This window comes from Squalius cephalus (assembly GCF_949319135.1).
Source record: "Squalius cephalus genome assembly, chromosome: 25".
NCBI lineage: Eukaryota > Metazoa > Chordata > Actinopteri > Cypriniformes > Leuciscidae > Squalius > Squalius cephalus.
The window spans coordinates 23,591,713-23,611,613 of record NC_137146.1 but is presented as its reverse complement, the minus strand read 5'-3'; the positions used below and the strand labels follow the sequence as shown (position 1 = coordinate 23,611,613).

The 19,901-nt window shown below is 36.2% G+C and overlaps 1 protein-coding gene across 1 annotated transcript in view; it reads right to left on the bottom strand.

Annotated features, from left to right (window-relative positions):
* Nucleotides 1-19,901, bottom strand: part of LOC307153983 (NACHT, LRR and PYD domains-containing protein 12-like) — a 136,884-nt gene that overhangs the window by 19,015 nt on the left and 97,968 nt on the right. Inside the window, exons 8-9 of the mRNA XM_079863840.1 lie at nucleotides 12,466-12,636; nucleotides 8,658-8,828 (exon numbers count right to left, since the gene is read on the bottom strand). Of these exons, the coding sequence (XP_079719966.1) occupies nucleotides 8,658-8,828; nucleotides 12,466-12,636 (342 nt within the window). The remainder of the gene's footprint in view (nucleotides 1-8,657; nucleotides 8,829-12,465; nucleotides 12,637-19,901) is intronic.

Sequence of the window (19,901 nt, the reverse complement as noted above, 5' to 3'; positions counted from 1 at the left end):
TGTTAAATTAAAACATGGGTAAAAAACATCACAAAGTCAAATTTAAATATAAGCACTGTCACATGAATGCAAGATCACCCTCAAACAACCTTCATCTGTGACTCCACAATATTTCAACCTGTAGAGAACAATGGCGCTGTGTAAACTGTGTGTAAAATGACCAATTTATTAAAGATTGCAGTGTGTGATGTGATTTGAGTGTAGTGACAAGCAAAGCCACTATATTCTACACTGCTTTATAAAGGATGCCGGTTTTCCATGTGCTTGAGGAGAAACTGAGGGACAAATACCATGCAGTGCTGTAACTATGGAGTGATGAAGAGATGACATTAATAACACCTGAAGTGTAACTTTATCAATTAAATGTACTATATTTTAGTGTAATAATATTAATTTCATATTTTGAAGATATTTTTGTTTCTAAATATTTGTCCAATAATTATGATCCATTAATGGCCATTTAAAATAATATTTTTTCTAATATGTTTATTACTTATATTACAATTAGATTTCATGCTTAGCATTTAGCATGCTAATATATGCTATTGCTAATTAATAGTTTCGTAACAATCTAATACAATCTTACAATTCAGTCATGTGACACAAATATAAGAAATTGAATGAATTAATCCAGTAAGGGAACCATATTTAAATCACTTTAAAACTTCTTAATTGGGTTACTTGGAAATGACTTGATTCCATAATGTTGACAATTTTGTGAACAAATGATCTTTGTTGAACGTAATTGGTTCATGTGGAACTGATGTGCATGATTAAATCATTTAAATCCAACACACTTTTTGAGTGCATTGTTTTCTGTGTAAGGCTGTAAGGACTGATTCTCCTGATAAAACAAAGCTCACCCTGCAATAAAGCCATAAAATGCACCCTGGACAGGAGATAGCAAAGACAGAGCACAGGACATAGCCCTGACCAAACTTATCTCCTTGTCTCCTTGTTTGACTTCAACTCATCCCCCCTCTCCCTCCTCAAGTCACTGAAAGTTCATTAAGAATGTCTATATATCGCATATGGTGTATCTTGTGAATATGTTGTTTTTTCCTTTTCATGTTTGGTATCATTTTAAGTGTCTCAGTGCGATTGGTAAAATGGTCTTAATTTCAGTGCAGTCATTGGTTTAATGAGAAAGGTTGAGAACTTAGGAGAATCCTGTTTCTCCTCTCTGGGGGATATCTCTTTAAGATATCTCAAGAAACCAGGTGCTCCCCCCTGGGGTAAATGGATTGGCCCAAACTAAACCATATTTGTATAACCCCTTTTGTTCTGGTCTGGGTATTTAAGGCGAGGGGACAGAGCAGTCTTAGCACCCTTTACCAGGATCCCCCATACAGCGCTGTTTCCCATTGGAAACACACACACACACACACACACACACACACACACACACACACACACACACACACACACACACACACACACACACACACACACACACCACTGTGTGTATTTGTCAGGAAAAAATTACTTACTTTTAGAGTCATCTTTGAGTAAATGATGTCATGTATTTTTCTGAATTGGATTTTAATCATTTACTTGTGTAATTGGCATGATACATTTATACCTGACAAATAAATGTTACATCTTGATTTATTCTGAAGTTTCAGAAATCATTCATTTTAGTAGATTAAAAGTGTAGTCTGGTGTTTCCGCAAATCTTTGTCCAGGATAGATCAAACTGAAGGCACTTTGAATGGAGCATGGGGCACATCTTAGGAAGACCTTCTGATTTCTGACTATTCCCTGACTTAGCATGTTGTACGCTGCAAATATTATAATAAATTACACCTATGGGTCTGCAGTGAGCGGCTGCATAGGGTAAAATAATTGCACTGCAGCCTCTGACTATTTCAGGACTGGCTAGTTTGTGATCGTGAGCGCACATTCGCGACGTGACGTCTCAACGTGACACTAGGTCCGTAATGAACGAATATTTGAAATTATGAGATGCCCAGAATAATCAAAAATCTAAATGAATTCATAATCAATATTTATGATTATTTTCTAATCAGAAACAATCTAAATTTTTTCTGTATTTTAAAAAGAATTTTGGATTTACTGTAAATCCCTCTGGTCCTCTTCGTTTAGGGGTCACACTTGGCTCCTTCGTGGTCAAAAGTGACCGAAGCCTTAAAATGTAACTTTTTTTTTTTTTTTTTTTAGGAAAACCAGTGTAATATATCTTTGTTCATTAATATTTTTTGATTATTATTTAGAATTTTGAAAGGTTTCTATGCAATAATTATAAAATTTTTATGAGCATTTTTTCCATTAGAATATATGACTTGATATATATATGGAATATAGAATATATATTAATATACTTGATATATATATATATATATATATATATATATATATATATATATATATATATATATATATATATATATATAAAATAAAAAATAAAAATATATATATATTTTTTTTTTTTTAATAAATGCAACATTTCACATTAAAATAGAGTGCAGGCCTTTAAAATCCATTTTTTGAAGTGAGAAAAGCGTCATCCAGTGCCATTAAAAATAAAAACTTGTGTAATGTCGTGTAACCGCCTGTAGGCTGTACTGTAGCTCCCTATATAAATACATAGAGAGGCTTTTTGATTCTTATTGTTATTTTTAGACATGATTTCTCCATTTTATTATTATTTTTTAATTATTATTATTTTTTATTTAGATATACATTTAGACATTCTAAAAGACTACTTTTTGTCAAGGTTTAGATATTTTTGTTAGATAAGTATCAGGTTTTGCATTATGATTAGTCAAACAATAACATTTGGTTAGAAAAGGAACACAATGCAAGCATTTTTGTTAATCAGTATTTGATCATTAAAAAAAATTAACAAAATAAGGGATGGATAGTGATAATTCAAAACAGTTTATACAGACATTTTGCAATTAATTGGTATTTTATTCAGTTTAATTCTATAAATGGTAATAAAACTTCAGAAGGGAACAGCAATTATGATCTAAGCAAAAACATAAAATAACATAACAGCAAACAATCATTATCAAACTGTAGGTTAAAAAACAGGAATACAAATTTAATAATAATAATAAATATTATTTTAACTATGTACATACAAACTGTAATTATTTTATGTATTGTTGCATATGCAACAGATATCAGGAACACCTATTAGGCTAAAAGAAGAGCAAACACAATCATTGTGTGTGTGTGTGTGTGTGTGTGTGTGTGTGTGTGTGTGTGTGTGTGTGTGCGTGTGTGTGTGTGTGTGTGTGTGTGTGTGTGTATTTGAGCGAGAGAGAGTCTCTTTTGTATTTTTTTCATTTATTGATTTTATTTAGCATATTCTCAAAATTTGCGGTTGCAGTCTTACCAGTTCATTTCTGTGTGTGTGTGTGTGTGTGTGTGTGTGTGTGTGTGTGTGTGTGTGTGTGTGTGTGTGTGTGTGTGTGTGTGTGTGTGTGTGTGTGTGTCTTATTTGCACTCTTGATGTTTTAGAGTGTCACTCTTTCATTGCTGTGCACTTTTTTCTGCACAGTGGCTGATTTGTAGTTTGTACCACCAAAAGTTTCTCTGAGTTTTCGTATTTTTTCGTATTTCCTTTCATTTCCTGTCGGTCATTTTTGACTGCGAAGGAGCCAAGTGTGACACTTTTTTACAACGCTTAAACATATCCAAATCATGTCCATGATTTTTGTGTGTGTTCACATAGCTAATACATCAAACGTCACCAAGTGTCATCCCATTCAGATGAAGAAAAAAAAATCTTCATTTTTGACCGAAGAGGATCAGAGAATGTCAACATTGAAAAGTGGAAGATGAATCAATTTATTAAAGAAATGTAAATTATTAGAAACCTTTTTGTCCCTGACATTATTATTTTTTCTACACTGTAAATGATTTCTGTTGTTTTCACAGCATTATACTGTTTTTCTCAACAGTTTCTTGCTGTATAACCTATGTACAGTATGTTATTGTAGATTTTGTTGCTTTCACAGTATTATTTTGTATTTTCAACAGTTATGTACTGTGCACACAGTTGACAGTATGTTACTGTAGATTTCCAATGCATTCTGGGAAATTATTAGTTACTGTAAATCTAAATACAGCAGTGCAAATTGACCGCGAAAAACACCACTTCATAATTCCACAAGTAAAATTGCTAGCCTACTAACGTTATCCTTACATAAAACATTTTCAGGACTGGGTGACCATTAACAGTCTTAATTTCTGTCAGTGGGGGGTGCATGAGAGCGCATTTGAATGAGTTTTTCTGTTGTGTCAGTGCATCGATAGACCTGTCGTTTCTGCCGACCTGGAACTTCGTCAGATATGGTAAGTAATAAATCTTAATATTTGTATGCATGGATTCTAGCTAATAACTTTAAAATGATTTAGAGATTATGACCAGGATTTAGATATTTAATTTAATTTATTCTCAACATTTTACTATAAGCTGTGTACAATATAGGCTACTCTAGGTTTCAATGTAGTTTGGGACATTGGTGTTCCTGTAAATTTAAATACAGTACGAAATGACCGCGAAAAATAACCACAAGCTGCCGTTTTATGAATAACTCTTCAGTTCCCTGAGTAACGTTGAGAGCGCAGGCCTCCTCTGTGTCTGTCGGCGAAGTTTTCGCCATAAATATCTGGTTAGTGATGAATCTTTATATTTGTTTTATGCAAACTAAATAGTAGCAGGTTAATGTTAGTTTAGAAGAACTGCCCGCGGCTTATGTTCTATAACGCCTGTAACGCGGATTTCCTCATGTTGATAGCTAGCCTACTTGATTATTAAATATAATTTTATAAACATAGATTGCATATGTAGCCTCTTATAAGGTCAGAATGATCTAATAATTGTATTATTTACCTTTAAGTCGGTGGAAGCGCCTGCGCGTTCATTATTTTATACCGTTGGGATTTGAAAATCGATCAATGTATCCTGAAATCGGATACCCAAGGTTAGGATTCGGATTCTTGTTATAAAATTAAATTTTCGATTCCTCTTATTGATTTATTCGCGCTTGTTTTTGTCTAAATCAGAAATTTCTTTTACACGTCTGTGAGGACCTGACCTGGCGATCTGCCAGGACCTTGTGCAGTTACCTCAGTCTATGTTCATTCATACACTTTTGTTACAAATTGACTTCTATTAGTAACACCAATGGCTTTTTATTTTGCACAAGTGACGGTTTAGAGCTTATCCCTTTACAGTCTATGGCTTATCCCCTATTGTGATGTGACTTATTACAGATGATGCTACATATTGTGATCACTCTTGATTCAGTTGGAAAATATATTTTTTTGTGTTTACAGGTTTCTTGTCAGGATAAATCCTGAAAATTCGAAATGAACATCACAGTTCCAGGTGAGCAGAAAGAGTGGGAAGGTTGTTCGGAGGAAGACCATGGCCTGGAATGCACACGTTGCATCTTACATCAGGGACTTTGCAGAATATGATTGGCAAAATCATTAAGGTAAGAGTAATATTAGGGATGTGCAGTGGAGGCCATATCTGTAGAAATGATTTGTGTCTGAATCTGTATTTAGAAAAATCCAAAAAGGGTGGAAATGACTTAAACCATACATTTTTCAAACTGATAGTCTGTTTTATAATGTAATTAATGTTCCCTTCACAGTTTCCATTTAACAAATATGCCTTGTATAAGTCAAATAATTTGTATTTTAATTAAAACATGAAATGGTAAAAAATAGGGTTGAGTGATATGGTCAAATCATCTTGATAAAATTTTTCATATCAGTCAGTGTTGATCATTATCACAATCAATGTCAAATATTTTTTTATTTTAAGTTTTAAATGTTCTCAAACATACATTAAATAATGAAGACAACAGGTAAAGTTAAAATATAATGAAATGTAATAGGGGTGGGAATCTTTTTGATTCAACGATTCGATTCAAATCGATTCTTTGGGTCACGATTTGATTCAAAAGAGGCGGTACTTTTGAAATTGGGAATTCTCTTTTGAATCAAATTTCATTTTGATATATGCATAGAATAGATTTAAAATCTATGATCAAATCTAAAATCAAATCTATGCATATATCTAAATGAAATTTGATTCAAAATCGAGAATCGAACAGAAGAGAAATGATCAGCAGCTACTGTTAGCCCCAATCAAGCGCATTTCAAGCGCAGACACATTTCATATATAAATGGCCGTGCCACTCTTCCGTGAAAAATAAAGTGGATACCATAGGAAAAAAAAATTCTCCTAAAAAGGTGTTGATAATGTGAGTTAGGTTTTTTTGATTATTAGTTGTATGTTTTGCCTCTGATTGATTTGTGCTTATCATTCCTTGCAGGATTATCAGAAGTGTTGTCGCTCTTCTACCACTTGACACCATCACTACCCTCCTCACCTGGCCTTCATCCTCTCCTGTCTTGCTTTCTTTCTAAGTTTCTTTTTTACCTGTTCAGGATCATTTTTGCATGAATTGAAATACATGAATTGTTCACTGATCTTAATTATTAAATATATATTGTTCATTAGTCTTCTTTTAAAACTGATTTTTATTGTTGTATTATATTACATTATTATTACTAATGTATTGTTTAAAAATACACAATAAACCTTGTTGTGCAGTTAAAGCTTCAATTGTTCTTTTTTCTATTTCCCATTAACAGTTAAAATAATATTCCTACAGATTTTCTACATATTCTGCAGGTAACACAGTAGCACTATAAAAGTAATAAAATAACATTTCATAACTGTATAATACTATACAGTATTATTAAAAATCAACGGTGTAATACTGTGTTTTAACGTGGGAAAAAATTACAGTAAAATAATGTATTTAATTTTACAGTATGCTTAACAGTACTGTATTTAGTGTTACAGTAATTTTACTGTTGAATGAAATACAGCATCTACTGGATAATTGTTGCCAGTAAGTTACTGTTAATTTGACAATAAATTTTTTACAGTGTATTTCTTTTTCCTTTTTTATATTGTGCTCTGTTCATTTATTATAGTTTTGTTTTGCCTTATTGTAATGATATTTACTGCAATACAAAACTTTACTTCCGCATTCCTCGATTCCTATGGAAGTCTATGGCTGTTCAAAAACCCTGTTGTTTTAATTTAACATTTATACTTTGTGTATTTGTGTTAGGGGTGCACCGATCCGATATTAGGATCGGATATCGGCCGCGATACTGATAAAATAGCTGGATCGGGGATCGGAAAAAATAACAGATCCACGGGCCGATCCAGGTTTTTATTTTTTTTCTCTCGTCGTCGCAGCAGAACCTACGTCATTCGTCAGCTTCACGCGTGTCGCATGCTAGAAGCAACATGGAGCGAGCCAGAGGCCGTTTCTCAATACCAAGTACGCAAACTTCGGACTTGCGTCCTTCTTGGTATGTCGGACTTGCCAAGTTCGACTCAGGAGAACGAACTCCCGAGGACGAGAGGACGCGAGTCCGGTTATTCTGCAAATGGAACAGCATGCGTTCTTGATCGCGTCACTCAGCTCGCTCTGGCTACTCCGGTAATCTCTTTATGTATATTTTAGCCAAAAATAAAACGAAGTATGTTATACAACACCACTCTGCCTCTTTTCATTTAAAAAAAAAATCTTAAACATATTAATGGCCACATAAATGTGGTTCAGGCAAACGCGTATATTGATTATCTTTACTGCATATTAACAACACGAAATATAAAACACAACCCTGCTTCTTTTTGTTTTCATTTTTAAAAATATGAAACATAATGATCATTAAAACTGACATTTAAATTTGCCATTGCTGATTAAGTGAGCATTCACAGGTCATGTTTGTGATGGTGGTGTGACACACATTACAATGTTTGGTTATTATTATTTGTATGTGTGATCAAGTTGATGTTCGACCAACTTTTTATTTTTTTATTCTCAGGTTCAGCTGCTATGTTGCATTTTAAATTCCTGTTGCAGGACTTTGCACTTTATATTTTTACATGTTTACAATTTTTGGAAACACAGTTTTTTTGTTTCCACCGCTACATTTTAATTTGATTTTTTTTACATTTATTTAAAGAAGTTTGATTATATTCTATTTTCGATTTGAATGCACAATTGTTTTTTAAATAAATAAGAATACAACACATTACATACATCTGTTATTTTGTCTTAGTTATGTTTAGTTAGTAAAGTCTGGTGCCTTTAGTCTCTTCAAGGAAGGTATAAGGTGGAAGGTATACAGTTTATTATTAATTCAACTATAGTATCGGATCGGTATCGGGTATCGACAGATACACAAAGCCCAGGCATCGGTATCGGTATCGGGACTGAAAAAGTCGGATCGGTGCACCCCTAATTTGTGTAATGTTTTGCCTTGTTTGTGATGTGGAGTAATTTATATACAAATATGTAATATATATATATGCTGGGGAGGACATTTGGCTCACCTGTGATGTTCACTGATTTAACTGAATATTTATTTAATGTGCATTTGGACTGAAGTAAGTATCACTTGTAATTTATTGTTTAACTGCGTGTCTATGATTCACACATAAAAAAATAAGCTAGGGTTTAATGAGCGAAGTTGGTGATCATTGAGTAAAAAAGTTAAAAACTATTACATAGGCTAACTAATAAAGAATATATTTACCAAGGACAAAATATGTGTTTATCAGAGAGTTCATCTTACCTCAGCTCAGTGTCTCCAGTTTACAGTGAGGATCCTCCAGTACAGCAGAGAGCAGATGAACTGAATCTCCTAGTTTATTCCCAGTCAGATCCAGATCTCTCAGGTGTGAGGGGTTTGATCTCAGAGCTGAAGCCAGAGCAGAACAACCTTCATCTGTGACTCCACAATTACACAACCTGTAGAGAACAATGACACACTCTTCACTCTCTCAGTTCAGATCAGATCAGTTTAACACAAGGGTCCGCAGCCGTACTGCAGGGGACCGTCAATTATTTCAAGCATTAAATATAAGCACTGTCAAATGAATGCAAGATCACCCTCAGTTGATCCTGTAATAATATCATACTGGCAAACTCTCAAGTGTGTTTTTGTGTTTGAGCTCTGGAGAACGTCAAATGTTTTTACAGCGGTGAGAAATGTAGCCAATCACAGTCATGTTTTCATTTACGCAGTCACACATTCATTTAGTCAGAATCCACTCACCGAGATATAAAGGCCCTGTCCTAAATGGCACACTTCACTTTCAGTCTTGTAGACTTACAATGGCTTCTGCGTGCCTGTTAAGTCCATGAGACCGTGGTGGTGTCCCATTTAGTAATGTTAGGTTTCAGAAGGGTACTCACGAGCGCCCCTCTGTGGTCGATATGCGCCCTAAATGCGCACTGAAGCGAGCTCCGCAGCAGACTTGTTCCCGACAGTCAAAGCGGCGTTACGTCATGAAAGTGCGGACTCAGAGGAAGACCGCGAGTGTTTAGGGTGCCGTTTGTGACAGGGCCAAACTCACAACTGCGTGACATAAATAACAATTGAAAAGAAAAAGTCAGAATTGCGAGTTTATACCTTGCAATTCTTGTGAGATAAAAAGTCACAATTGTCTTTTAAACGGTTTTATTTCGTGGCGGAAACAAGCTTCCATAAATTGGAGGCAACCAGTGGCGAATTAGTCTTCCAGGTTTTGATGTCATCCCTGTAGCTCTATTCACAGTCAGCTTTCCTTTCGCATGAAATCCCCCAAATGCCAGCAAACCAATGAGAACACTGGAAGCTTATGGGTAACATTATTCAACTTGAAATGTAATATGCAAAATGACAATGCAATATGTAAAATGGCAATGCATTTCTGTATTTAAATTTACATTTTCTATTACATTTGTGCAACATTTGGTGCAAAATGAAAATAAATTCAATTATATAATTTTAAATTATAAAATTAAATGGCTGTAATTCAAGAATGCTTTGGAAGTTAGACATATGGTTGGTCTTGTTTTAAAGAAGACATTTGCCAGATTATTGTAGAAGTAAATTATGAAAGTGAAAGAGAAAAAAAAGTTATATAAGTTTGAGTTTATGAAAATGTACAATGTAAAAATATAATTATTAATATTTTATATAATATTTGTAAAAAATTAAATAAAATTAATATTATATAATTTTGTATAAGTACATAGGCAACAATTATTGAAAAGCCTCAACACTAGTGAAACGAAAAACATTGATCAACCTTGGTGAAATTCATTCATACGCATTACTGAAATAAGAAAAGATTTCGGTAGTTGATGATGGCTAATTTCCCTTGAAAAGGAAGTTGTGTGTCCGCACTTCTGTTTAATTTGGCGCGTCTCACAAACTCTTAAGCAATGTCGGTTAGTTGTAACGAGTTGTATGGGAAGCCAAACACACCAACAGTGGGACGAAACGGAGCGGTGTTACAGAGCTCGTGCCGTGCTGACGTCATCGGTGCGGCTCAATGGACCGAGCTGTGCGACCGACTCGACATCGCAGGGAGGACGTGTTTGCTAGCGAAACCGAATGGACAGCGCAAACTAATCTCACCAGCGCGGCGCAGACCATGTGACTTTATTCATTACTGCTCCGCAGAAGTTCAGGTGTTTTCCCTGCATATAAGATAATGAAGATCAGCATGAAGTTATTACATTTCTTTTGCTTATTATCTTTCATATTAGTACTTTAGTAGTGTTTGAAAAGCTACTTTGAAGAATTGTATTTTTGTAGCCACGCAAAGAGCCGTTCAAAGCAGAAACGATTAAGGACTGTGCAGTGCCGGGGGAACTATAGGATCAGGGTTGGGAACCACTATTATTGCACAGAAACATCATTAGGGAAAACACTGTTGAGTAAACGAGGGGAAAAGAGTTGTCATTGTAGTCAGAGTGAAACAGACTAAAATTATTGAACATAATGAATATCATACCTGCCAACCTTGCAAAAAATTTTTGCGTACCGACGACGACGGGGGGGGGGGGGGGGAATTGTATGGGCGGTTTGGACGACGGGGGGGGGGGGGGGGGGGGGAATTGTATGGGCGGTTTGGACGACGACACACATGCATTATTATATAATTGCATTGCATATAATGTGTGCTGGTCAACTAGTCTAAAATTAAGAAACCCCTAGAACACAGTAAAAAAAAAAAAAACCTTGGGAACATTGTGTACAATTAAGATTAGCTAATTAATTTATTTTCCAATATTCTAATATGATACTACATACCACAGGGAAAAGGGCTTCGATTTATGACGTGCTGTCTTTGCATTTGAACATTGCACATTTTAAACACGACACGCATTAGCTGAATAAATGTTAACCAAACATATTTATAGAAAACAGTTGACAAGAATAGACAGGAGTCCAATAATAGCATAACGAATCACTTATTCTAAAAATAATATAAAGTATAAGTTCCGAATCCGACATATAATGAGGGCTGCGTTAACAGTAAAACGTCCGTCATTTAACGAATTTTAAAGGAACAAACGAACAAAATTTAAACTTAGCCCGTCAATTTTAATTTTAAAATGATCTTCTCTCTCTGTGCACGCGCGTCGCGTTTGTGAGAGAGAGCTCGCGCAGCACTGATACAACGGTACTTTTAATCCATAAGTAACTAACGCGCTAGTTTTCATACAAAATAAATATGTAACATAATTAGGTACTTTAGTTATAATTAACACAACGTAACACAAGAAGGCTACGTTTCTCAACACTGAGAATGAATAAATAAACGCCTGTTTCTCCAGACTCGCGCTTATCAGTAGGCTAATCCACAAATCACAACACTTTCATAATCACTAAACCATAGCGATTTCAAGATTTATTGTTCAGCATTACTTGAGCATTTTATTATTTGCATTATGAGTATTTTAAGATATCCATGCGATCTGTGTGATCATCGAATCCATACGATTAAGTTAACTCAACAATCAACTTTCCACATCGAGCCCAGGCCGTTTACCTTCAGGAGTGAGAAGTACCGTGACTACTGTACTGTCCTCGCTTATGAACTCAGTCAGACGGCGGCCGCGGGAGTGAAGGGGGATCGAGCGGGAATCTTTTTCAGTCTCTTTTTAATGATAGGCCTTACGCATCTGTCAATCATCCCCGCTTGCTATTTGGGGAATGAACCCAGCGCTATGATTGGTCGAACTCTTCTTCTTTTGCTGTAGCTTGATTTGAGGACAGCGCGTGCACAGAGGCGTCAGCAGGTTTTTGCGTAGTTTAGAGTGACAAATCGTACCAGCGTACTTTGAAGTCAAAATGTGTATCCGCTACGCAAAATGCGTACAGGTTGGCAGGTCTGGAATATAATGAAATACTGACTAAATTTTAAAGGATATATTTTAAAAAGAATGTAAAAATGACCACTAATACCAGACCATGAGATTAGACATTTGTGTACACCTGTGATTTCTGTGCTGAGATTTAGTGTTTACTGAACATTTTACAAGCTAATTTTAGTCCTAAAATTCTTACTGAGGACAAAGACATGTGTGACTATCAGAGAGTTCATCTTACCCCAGTTTCTTCAGTTTACAGTGAGGATCCTCCAGTACAGCAGAGAGCAGATGAACTGAATCTCCTAGTTTATTCCCAGACAGATTCAGATATCTCAGGTGTGAGGGGTTTGATCTCAGAGCTGAAGCCAGAGCAGAACAACCTTCATCTGTGACTCCACAATCACTCAACCTGTAGAGAACAATGACACACTCTTCACTCTCTCAGTTCAGATCAACACGTACAAGTCACAATTCTACACAGACTATTAAACATGTCTAAATTTCAACTGGAGATTCATCAGTCACAAAAAAATAATAGACATTCAAAAAGCTTTCAACATGTTCTTCATAAATCCAACCGTTCGAAATGAGCTCAAACACAACTACACCTCTTCTCTGTGACAGACTCATCGTGAAGATGAAAGCACACAAGAGTATGGTAGGTTACCTACTGACTATAAGTAACTTTCCAACTACATGCCAACTTATTCTAACCCTAACCCTACCAGTCTACTAATACATCTATTAACACTCCAATGGGAGTTAGTAGACATGTGCAACTGTACTTATAGTCAACAGAATGTGTTAAAGGGACCATTAAAATAAAGTGAAACCAATATGGTCTAACCTAAATTGAGAATTATGACAACACTGTTGCTGACAGTGAACATACCATGAGGTTTTACTGGATATGTAGTGAGTGTTTCTGTCTTCCCAATGCTACCTTCTGCCTCTCTGTTTTACTCTTCTTCTTCTTCTTCATTTACTTTCTCCTTCCAGTATATCATTCTCTCCCTCAACTGTGCATTTCTGTATCTCCACTGCATAATAATGTCCTGCCTCTGCTCTTTGCTCCTGTTCTCCTGCTTCATCTGCATCTCGCTCTGATTTTTTTGTAAATAAATGAATAAATATCTGTCTCTGTATCCATGGGCGTCAGTTTGGTTTGAAATGTGCTGGGGACAGAGACGCATTCGGAAGTGCATTTTCAGAAGTGCTGGGTACAATGACGCATTCATTTTTTTCTCTCTTTCGCGCAGGTTATGTTTTGGAAGACGATGTCCTGTAGCTCAGGCACGGCCCCACTTTTCAACAGGCCCACCCAAAAAAAAAAAAAAAAAAAACTTTTACTATATTCTAATTTTGTCAATAATTATAAAAAAATCGCCAATGAGCTCATAATTTGTGCTAAAATAGTGTTTAGTTTTAAAAAAAACATTTTAAAAAGCTGGTTATATTTTGATGTTTCTGCGCAAGTTCAGCAGACAGTGAGGTTCGGGTTTGTTCCGAATCTGATCAGAGCTCGTGAGTGGAGAGCGCATTTCTGAATATTCCGCTCCGCTCGTCCACTTCGTAAAAGTAATGATTATGAATGATTGTTAATAGGCTATATCTTCATAGAGATATAATTAAACAAAAACTAGTCAAAACACATCTAACAGAACATAGCCTAAGTTGTTTATTTTTTACACCTTGTGTTTTTATTTTGTTTAATTAACGAAATGTCAATCTTCGTGTTTATAACAGAAGATACAATACAATACAAAAATCTTCAAGATGTATAACGGATTGTCACCTTATAAACAGTCCCTTTTTTAATGGAATAATACACCCTTATAATAAAGAAAAAGCTTCAGTGATAAAGAATATGAACGCAATGCATTTAATTATACATTAAGCGTTTTCCTTTCGTAGAAACCCTTTATTATAAGGAAAATAGGTGGCTCTTAACGTGTCTTTCTATGGGAGGATGGCATAGCGGTGCATAGCAAATATTCAATGCATTCAATGAAAATATGCAATGGTATTCAATGCAAAACAAATAAAATAAAAAAATTATTGTGGCATTAATTAGCCCATAAACAATATTTATTTTAAAGCCTAAACGAATTTGTTTAAAGAAAAACACCAGCGTTGGGCGTTTGTCTGTATAGGCTAAGTGTTTCAGCCGCCCTTTTCAAACTGGCGCAATAAAAGGCAACAGAATTTGATTAGTTAAACATGAAGAGGATTATCCGTCTGGCATGGCCGCTCGCTCTAACGTTAACCTAAATAAATGTTTGCTATTAGGAAGCGCATATCCAAGTGTTTGTGCGGAGTATGGAGCGCGCACTATAGCCTATGTGGATGGAGGCGCCGGTGCCATCACTCGCATTTTCCTATCAACAGTGGAAACAACTTAAAATACTCCATTTCTGGTCATACATAATATAATAATACATCAGTCGCAACTACTTTTATTTGTGTAAACTCACAGCAACAAGAAAACGGTGTGCCTTTGTAAAATAAAAGAAAACGAAGGTGCCTTTGTAAAATAAAAGAAAACGAACAGGGCGCGCTTTCATGATCTCTGTGAATTGGAGCGCGCCTCAAAAATGAACTGACAAACAGTGTATAGACAAGCCTCACAGACATGAGAAATATAACTATAAAGTTACTAAAAAAATGTCCACCAACGAAAAAAAAATCCAATCGAAAGCAAATACAGTAGCTACCATCTGATTATGTAATCCTGTCCGTATGAAAGGCGCATCTAGGCTACATTACAGCGGAGATGTGGAGATAAGTATGCAGGCAGCCTACACTGATTTAGAAAAGACTAGTTCATTAATAAACAATTAAAATGCATAGTTATTTTAAAACGACATAAGATCTCGTTAGTAGACATAATTGAGGTGAAAAAATAATATGTATGTGGCAGCAATGCGTCACGTATGATTCTGCTATATTTACTTTTTATAGCTATATTAAATCCATTGGTTCATGAAACATTGATTAAAATTAAGATATAATTAATACAAAACGAAATTCACTTTAAAGAAAGGCAGCTGTTCTGTTTGAGGTCTCTGTGAAAGTTTTAAAGCAGTCTTTTAGTGCCGCTTTCAGAGCGCTCTGGTCCGTAACCGAGAACTGACACGTTGTTTTTTCCCTCATAAATGCGAACACGGAAAATAAAATAAAATGAATATTATAATGTTTTTTTTGTTGGGTCAGACAATGATTACCAAATTTCTCTCTCATATTGCTCCTCACAACCACTGAAAACGGTCAAAAAAATCGAACCAAAAGTCAAATTAATATGGACGGAAGTTAAAAGTGGTGGGTACAAAATGACTCATGACGAAATCTGGGGGGTACGCGTCCCCCCCGTCCCCCCCGAAATCGACGCCTATGTCTGTATCCCTTCCTCTTCATTTGGGCCTTCTGTCTCACAGAAAACAGTCACATAAAAACACATAATGAGGACTATTGTATATACAGTACTTTATCAAAAAAAAAAGATTAATAATGTATACATCTTATCTAATTTCATGCTAGCATTTGGCCAACATGTGTAAGTTAGCCTCTTATGTAAAGTGTAATGAGCAAGCTAAAGCTAATTTCTAGAGCCTATAAATTATCAATATGACCAAAACTTTGCTGAAAAACTTCTTGCACACGATCTTCTTCATGCCTTTTGTCCTCTGATTGATAGTTTATACTTTTTTTTTATCAAGTTAAGTAATTTTGCTCAGAAATGAGGGCTTTAATTATCTTTATAAAGTAATGTAAGAAACATTTACTAGACTGAAGCAACTGGGGTTTATTTATTATTCATACACCATTTGTTAATGTTAAAAATTTAATTATTTTGACATTTTTTCATGTTAATATAAATGTCAAATATGACACAATAGGCTTTTGAGGAACATTTTCCATCTCTTAATCATCATTGATTTGCATTGAATTGCATTTGAGCCATAAACCGATGCATAAATATGATACTCAACAACAACAAAAAACACACATGTATGGATATACAAGTTTGCATGTGTTTTTTGTTGAGTATCATATTACACACACACACACACACACACACACTGTTGTGGAAATAATTCTATTCGAAAAGTGAGGAGGAAGGAGACAAATGCAAAAACCTTTGAAAAGTCAAAGTATCAAAATCTTTTATTTCTTGCAAGAAATTGGCAGTTCACATACAGAGAATGTCTGTCATGAGAAGAGCAAAGCTACTTCCAGTTGGCATCATTATATACCCTTAACACATCCTGGGTCCGTTGCATCCAGTCTTGTTTACCTTAAAAGGAAACATCTTTGTTCAAGACCCCCCCTGTCTCACATAAATTTATCTAGACAGCACAATACCCAAGTCTGCAAAGGTTCCTGTTTTTAAGCTACTTGGTTTTCACACATTCTGCTTATCGCTAATTTGATCGACGCTGCTCAAATCAACGCACATACTTTTCACACTTTAAAGTACAATAGGTCACTTTGACCTCTTGTTGTACACAGTCACGTTGTAACTGAGTTTTCTATCACTCAGAACATTTTGTTCCTTCTAGCCTGTCCTAACTTATGCATTTCTAAAGTCTTGGTTACATATCTTTAATAATGATTATATGATTATATTTCTTTAACTGCTTCACGAGTACAAATACATGTTCAATGTTAAATGTTCAATGTTAATACCAGTGATACACATCTAAAGTAAAAGAACACATCTATAAGTGTTAAATGTTAATACAAGTGATACACATGAGTAAAAGGTTCACATCTATAAGTAAAGAACACATCTAAGTAAAATGAACACTTCTAATAGTAAAAACACATCTAAGAGTCAAACACATGTCTAAATGTAAAATTTCCCTTACAATCCACCCCATGTTCATTTTCAAAGAACATACACACAAAATTTGACATTTACTTCTCCATAATCATAGTAATTTACATCAAGTAAATTTTTCCCATGGCTACTTCATTTCTTAGTCAAACGCATGTTCGCTCTCATTCTCATATTCTTCAGTCTCGGGCACTGTGGAATCCGCCTCAGGTTCCCTACGTATCATTGTGACGTACTCTCCTGTAGTTATTCTAACCATCGTGGTAGACACTGTTCTAGCAGTGATTGTAGAGATACAATTCATCAAACATGGGATCATCAAAATCAAAATCAAAATCAAACATGCTATCGGCATAACGGTACTTATCACCCATTTAGTCCACCCCTGGAGGCCAGAAAACCAAGCATCCAGAGAAGATGACATTTCTGGTGGAGTGGCCACAGCCAGTTTCATGTGCTCTATTATATCTGTTACATTTTGATAGACGTCAGGCAGATTGAAGCAACAGGAAGTCCCTAACATTTTGCACACGCCCCCTCGCTCTGACGTGAGGATGTAGAGCACGATACGATGTTGTACGACTGCCTATCTGACGCCTCTAAGTTCATAATTCAGTTGTCCTAAAGCATCTTCAGTTTCGTTAGCTAAGCGTAATACCTGCCAGGCTAAGCCATTTATTTTTAACAAGCTAGCAGCAGTACCCGCCCCAACAAGGAAAGACCATCCGGTCATTGATATTCTACTTGTCCAAGGATTCCAAAGTTTGGTACCTTGAAACATTATCGGTATCTTTTCATCAGCTAAGCTTCTCCTTGATCTCATAGAAGTTTGCTTATCGTCATTTTCTTTATTTATATAAACGTCCGTTCCTACATCTAAAAGTCCTGGATAACAGCACCCCATCCAGTTCTTAGGAAGGGAATGGAAAGCAGTTTGACCGCAGACCCATACTGTTCCAGCCGTAGTTTCTCTTAGATCATCGTCGTTACCTGGACACGCAATAAACACACCATCTGATGTTATACATTTGTTATTATGCATTGTTATCGTAGTTTTGCAATGGGATGTCCCTGTCATTATTGCCCCTCTTTGGAACTCTAATTTGCATAAACATACGTCGCCTAATTGCGGTTTTACTGCCCATACATTGTTAAAGTCTTTGGTACTGTGTTCTGATGGATTCTGACACGCAACCCCCTTTTGAGACATTGATTCAGTTCCGTCAGTGTTTATTCCATTCAGTAATTTTCACATAGCACACGGAATTAATCCTTTTAATTCTCCTAAATTAGTTGATCTTAACGGATGAACCCTCCAGGTCCTATCCATTCTCAGACACCACCAACATGATTGATTAATTTCCAAAGCTTGTCGTTGAAGTAAACTTAACATGCATGCTCTGTTGCCCCCACATTGTATTCTGCTATGTGTAATAGTCGTGTCTTCATGATGCAAATTAAACTGTCTTTCTAATTCAGCATCTTCTTCTTCTGGTATGCTAGAATGAGTTATCAGTTCAGACAAGCTATGGGTTTTCGTGGGTGGATCTACCATTGTAATGTCTATTGGAACATAAGTGTCAGTACCTGCTGTCCACCATGCACAGAAAAATTTTCCTTCCCACTGAGCTGCACCATCATTTCCTGTTGACAGAGTGACTTTCAATTTAATTTTACGGTTTTCAGTGATTTCTTCGAATTCAATAAGACCTGAAAGCATCTTTCTGATTTGACTAGTAGGTGATTTATAGTCTGCTTTCGTCATTAAACCATCAAGCATAGCATCTTTATTACCCCCGTATACATCTAGCCATTCACATGGATCTTTACAAAAATACATGGCTTTGCCCCATTTGCTCAAACTGGTGGGATTATACCCAGGTCCTGCTGCTGAAATAGGATCACATATTATAATCAGTTTACTTTCTTTCCCCTTTGTCATTTGCACCTGTATACTACCATCCTGTGCTAGACCTATGGTCAGACTAGTTAAGAGGATAAGATTTAGTAGCATATTCCCACACTTTACAACCTCGCCAGGCAAGAAAATGTTGTTGTGAAAAAGATATGAGTCCCTTTTCTCTATCTATTGTTGGTCTCAGGGCAGGTCTGGTGGCTATTAATAGACAAGTCACTCCAATGCCCTCACCATCAAAACTCCACAAAGTTCTTGACGCAGTTCTAACGATTCCTAGAATGGCTGAATCGTCTTCAATTAAAGATTCGTCCTCCCTCCAGAGATGATAGTGTTTGAATTGGAAACTTACAGGATGACAAGCCGCACCCTTTAGTCTATAACCTGTTAGGTACTCGTTGGCTGTATATGGAATTCTTCTTCCGTTGCAGCTACCGCATGAGCTGATGCCTGGGATTCGTCCTCCGTTGCAGCTACCGCAGGAGCTGGCACTTTCCGACAGTGCGTCCCGTGAATCCACGGAGCCCTCTCCTCGACTTTCACTGCAGTGTGAGTTGTCAGCAAAACTTGAAATGGTCCCTGCCACCTTTTTGCTCTCCAGTGTTTCCGCCTCAGATCCTTTATCAGCACGAAATCACCTGGTCTGATGCTGTGCAGGGCTGTCTCAGCCGGTTCTGGAGCCGCTCCCTGTACCTGTTTTGAGATATCACAGAACACCTTATCCAGTTCAACACAATATTGCAACATGTCATGTTCACAAAGAGTGGTGTCAGGCAGTGGTCTAGGTTTGTGTGGTTCCCAGCCCATGTGAGGTGGACGAGCAAACAGAATCTCGAATGGTGAGAGTTGTGCTCGCCCCCTCTTTCTCATTCTCATATAAGTCAAAGCAATGGGCAGAGCCTTAGGCCATGAAAGCCCTGTC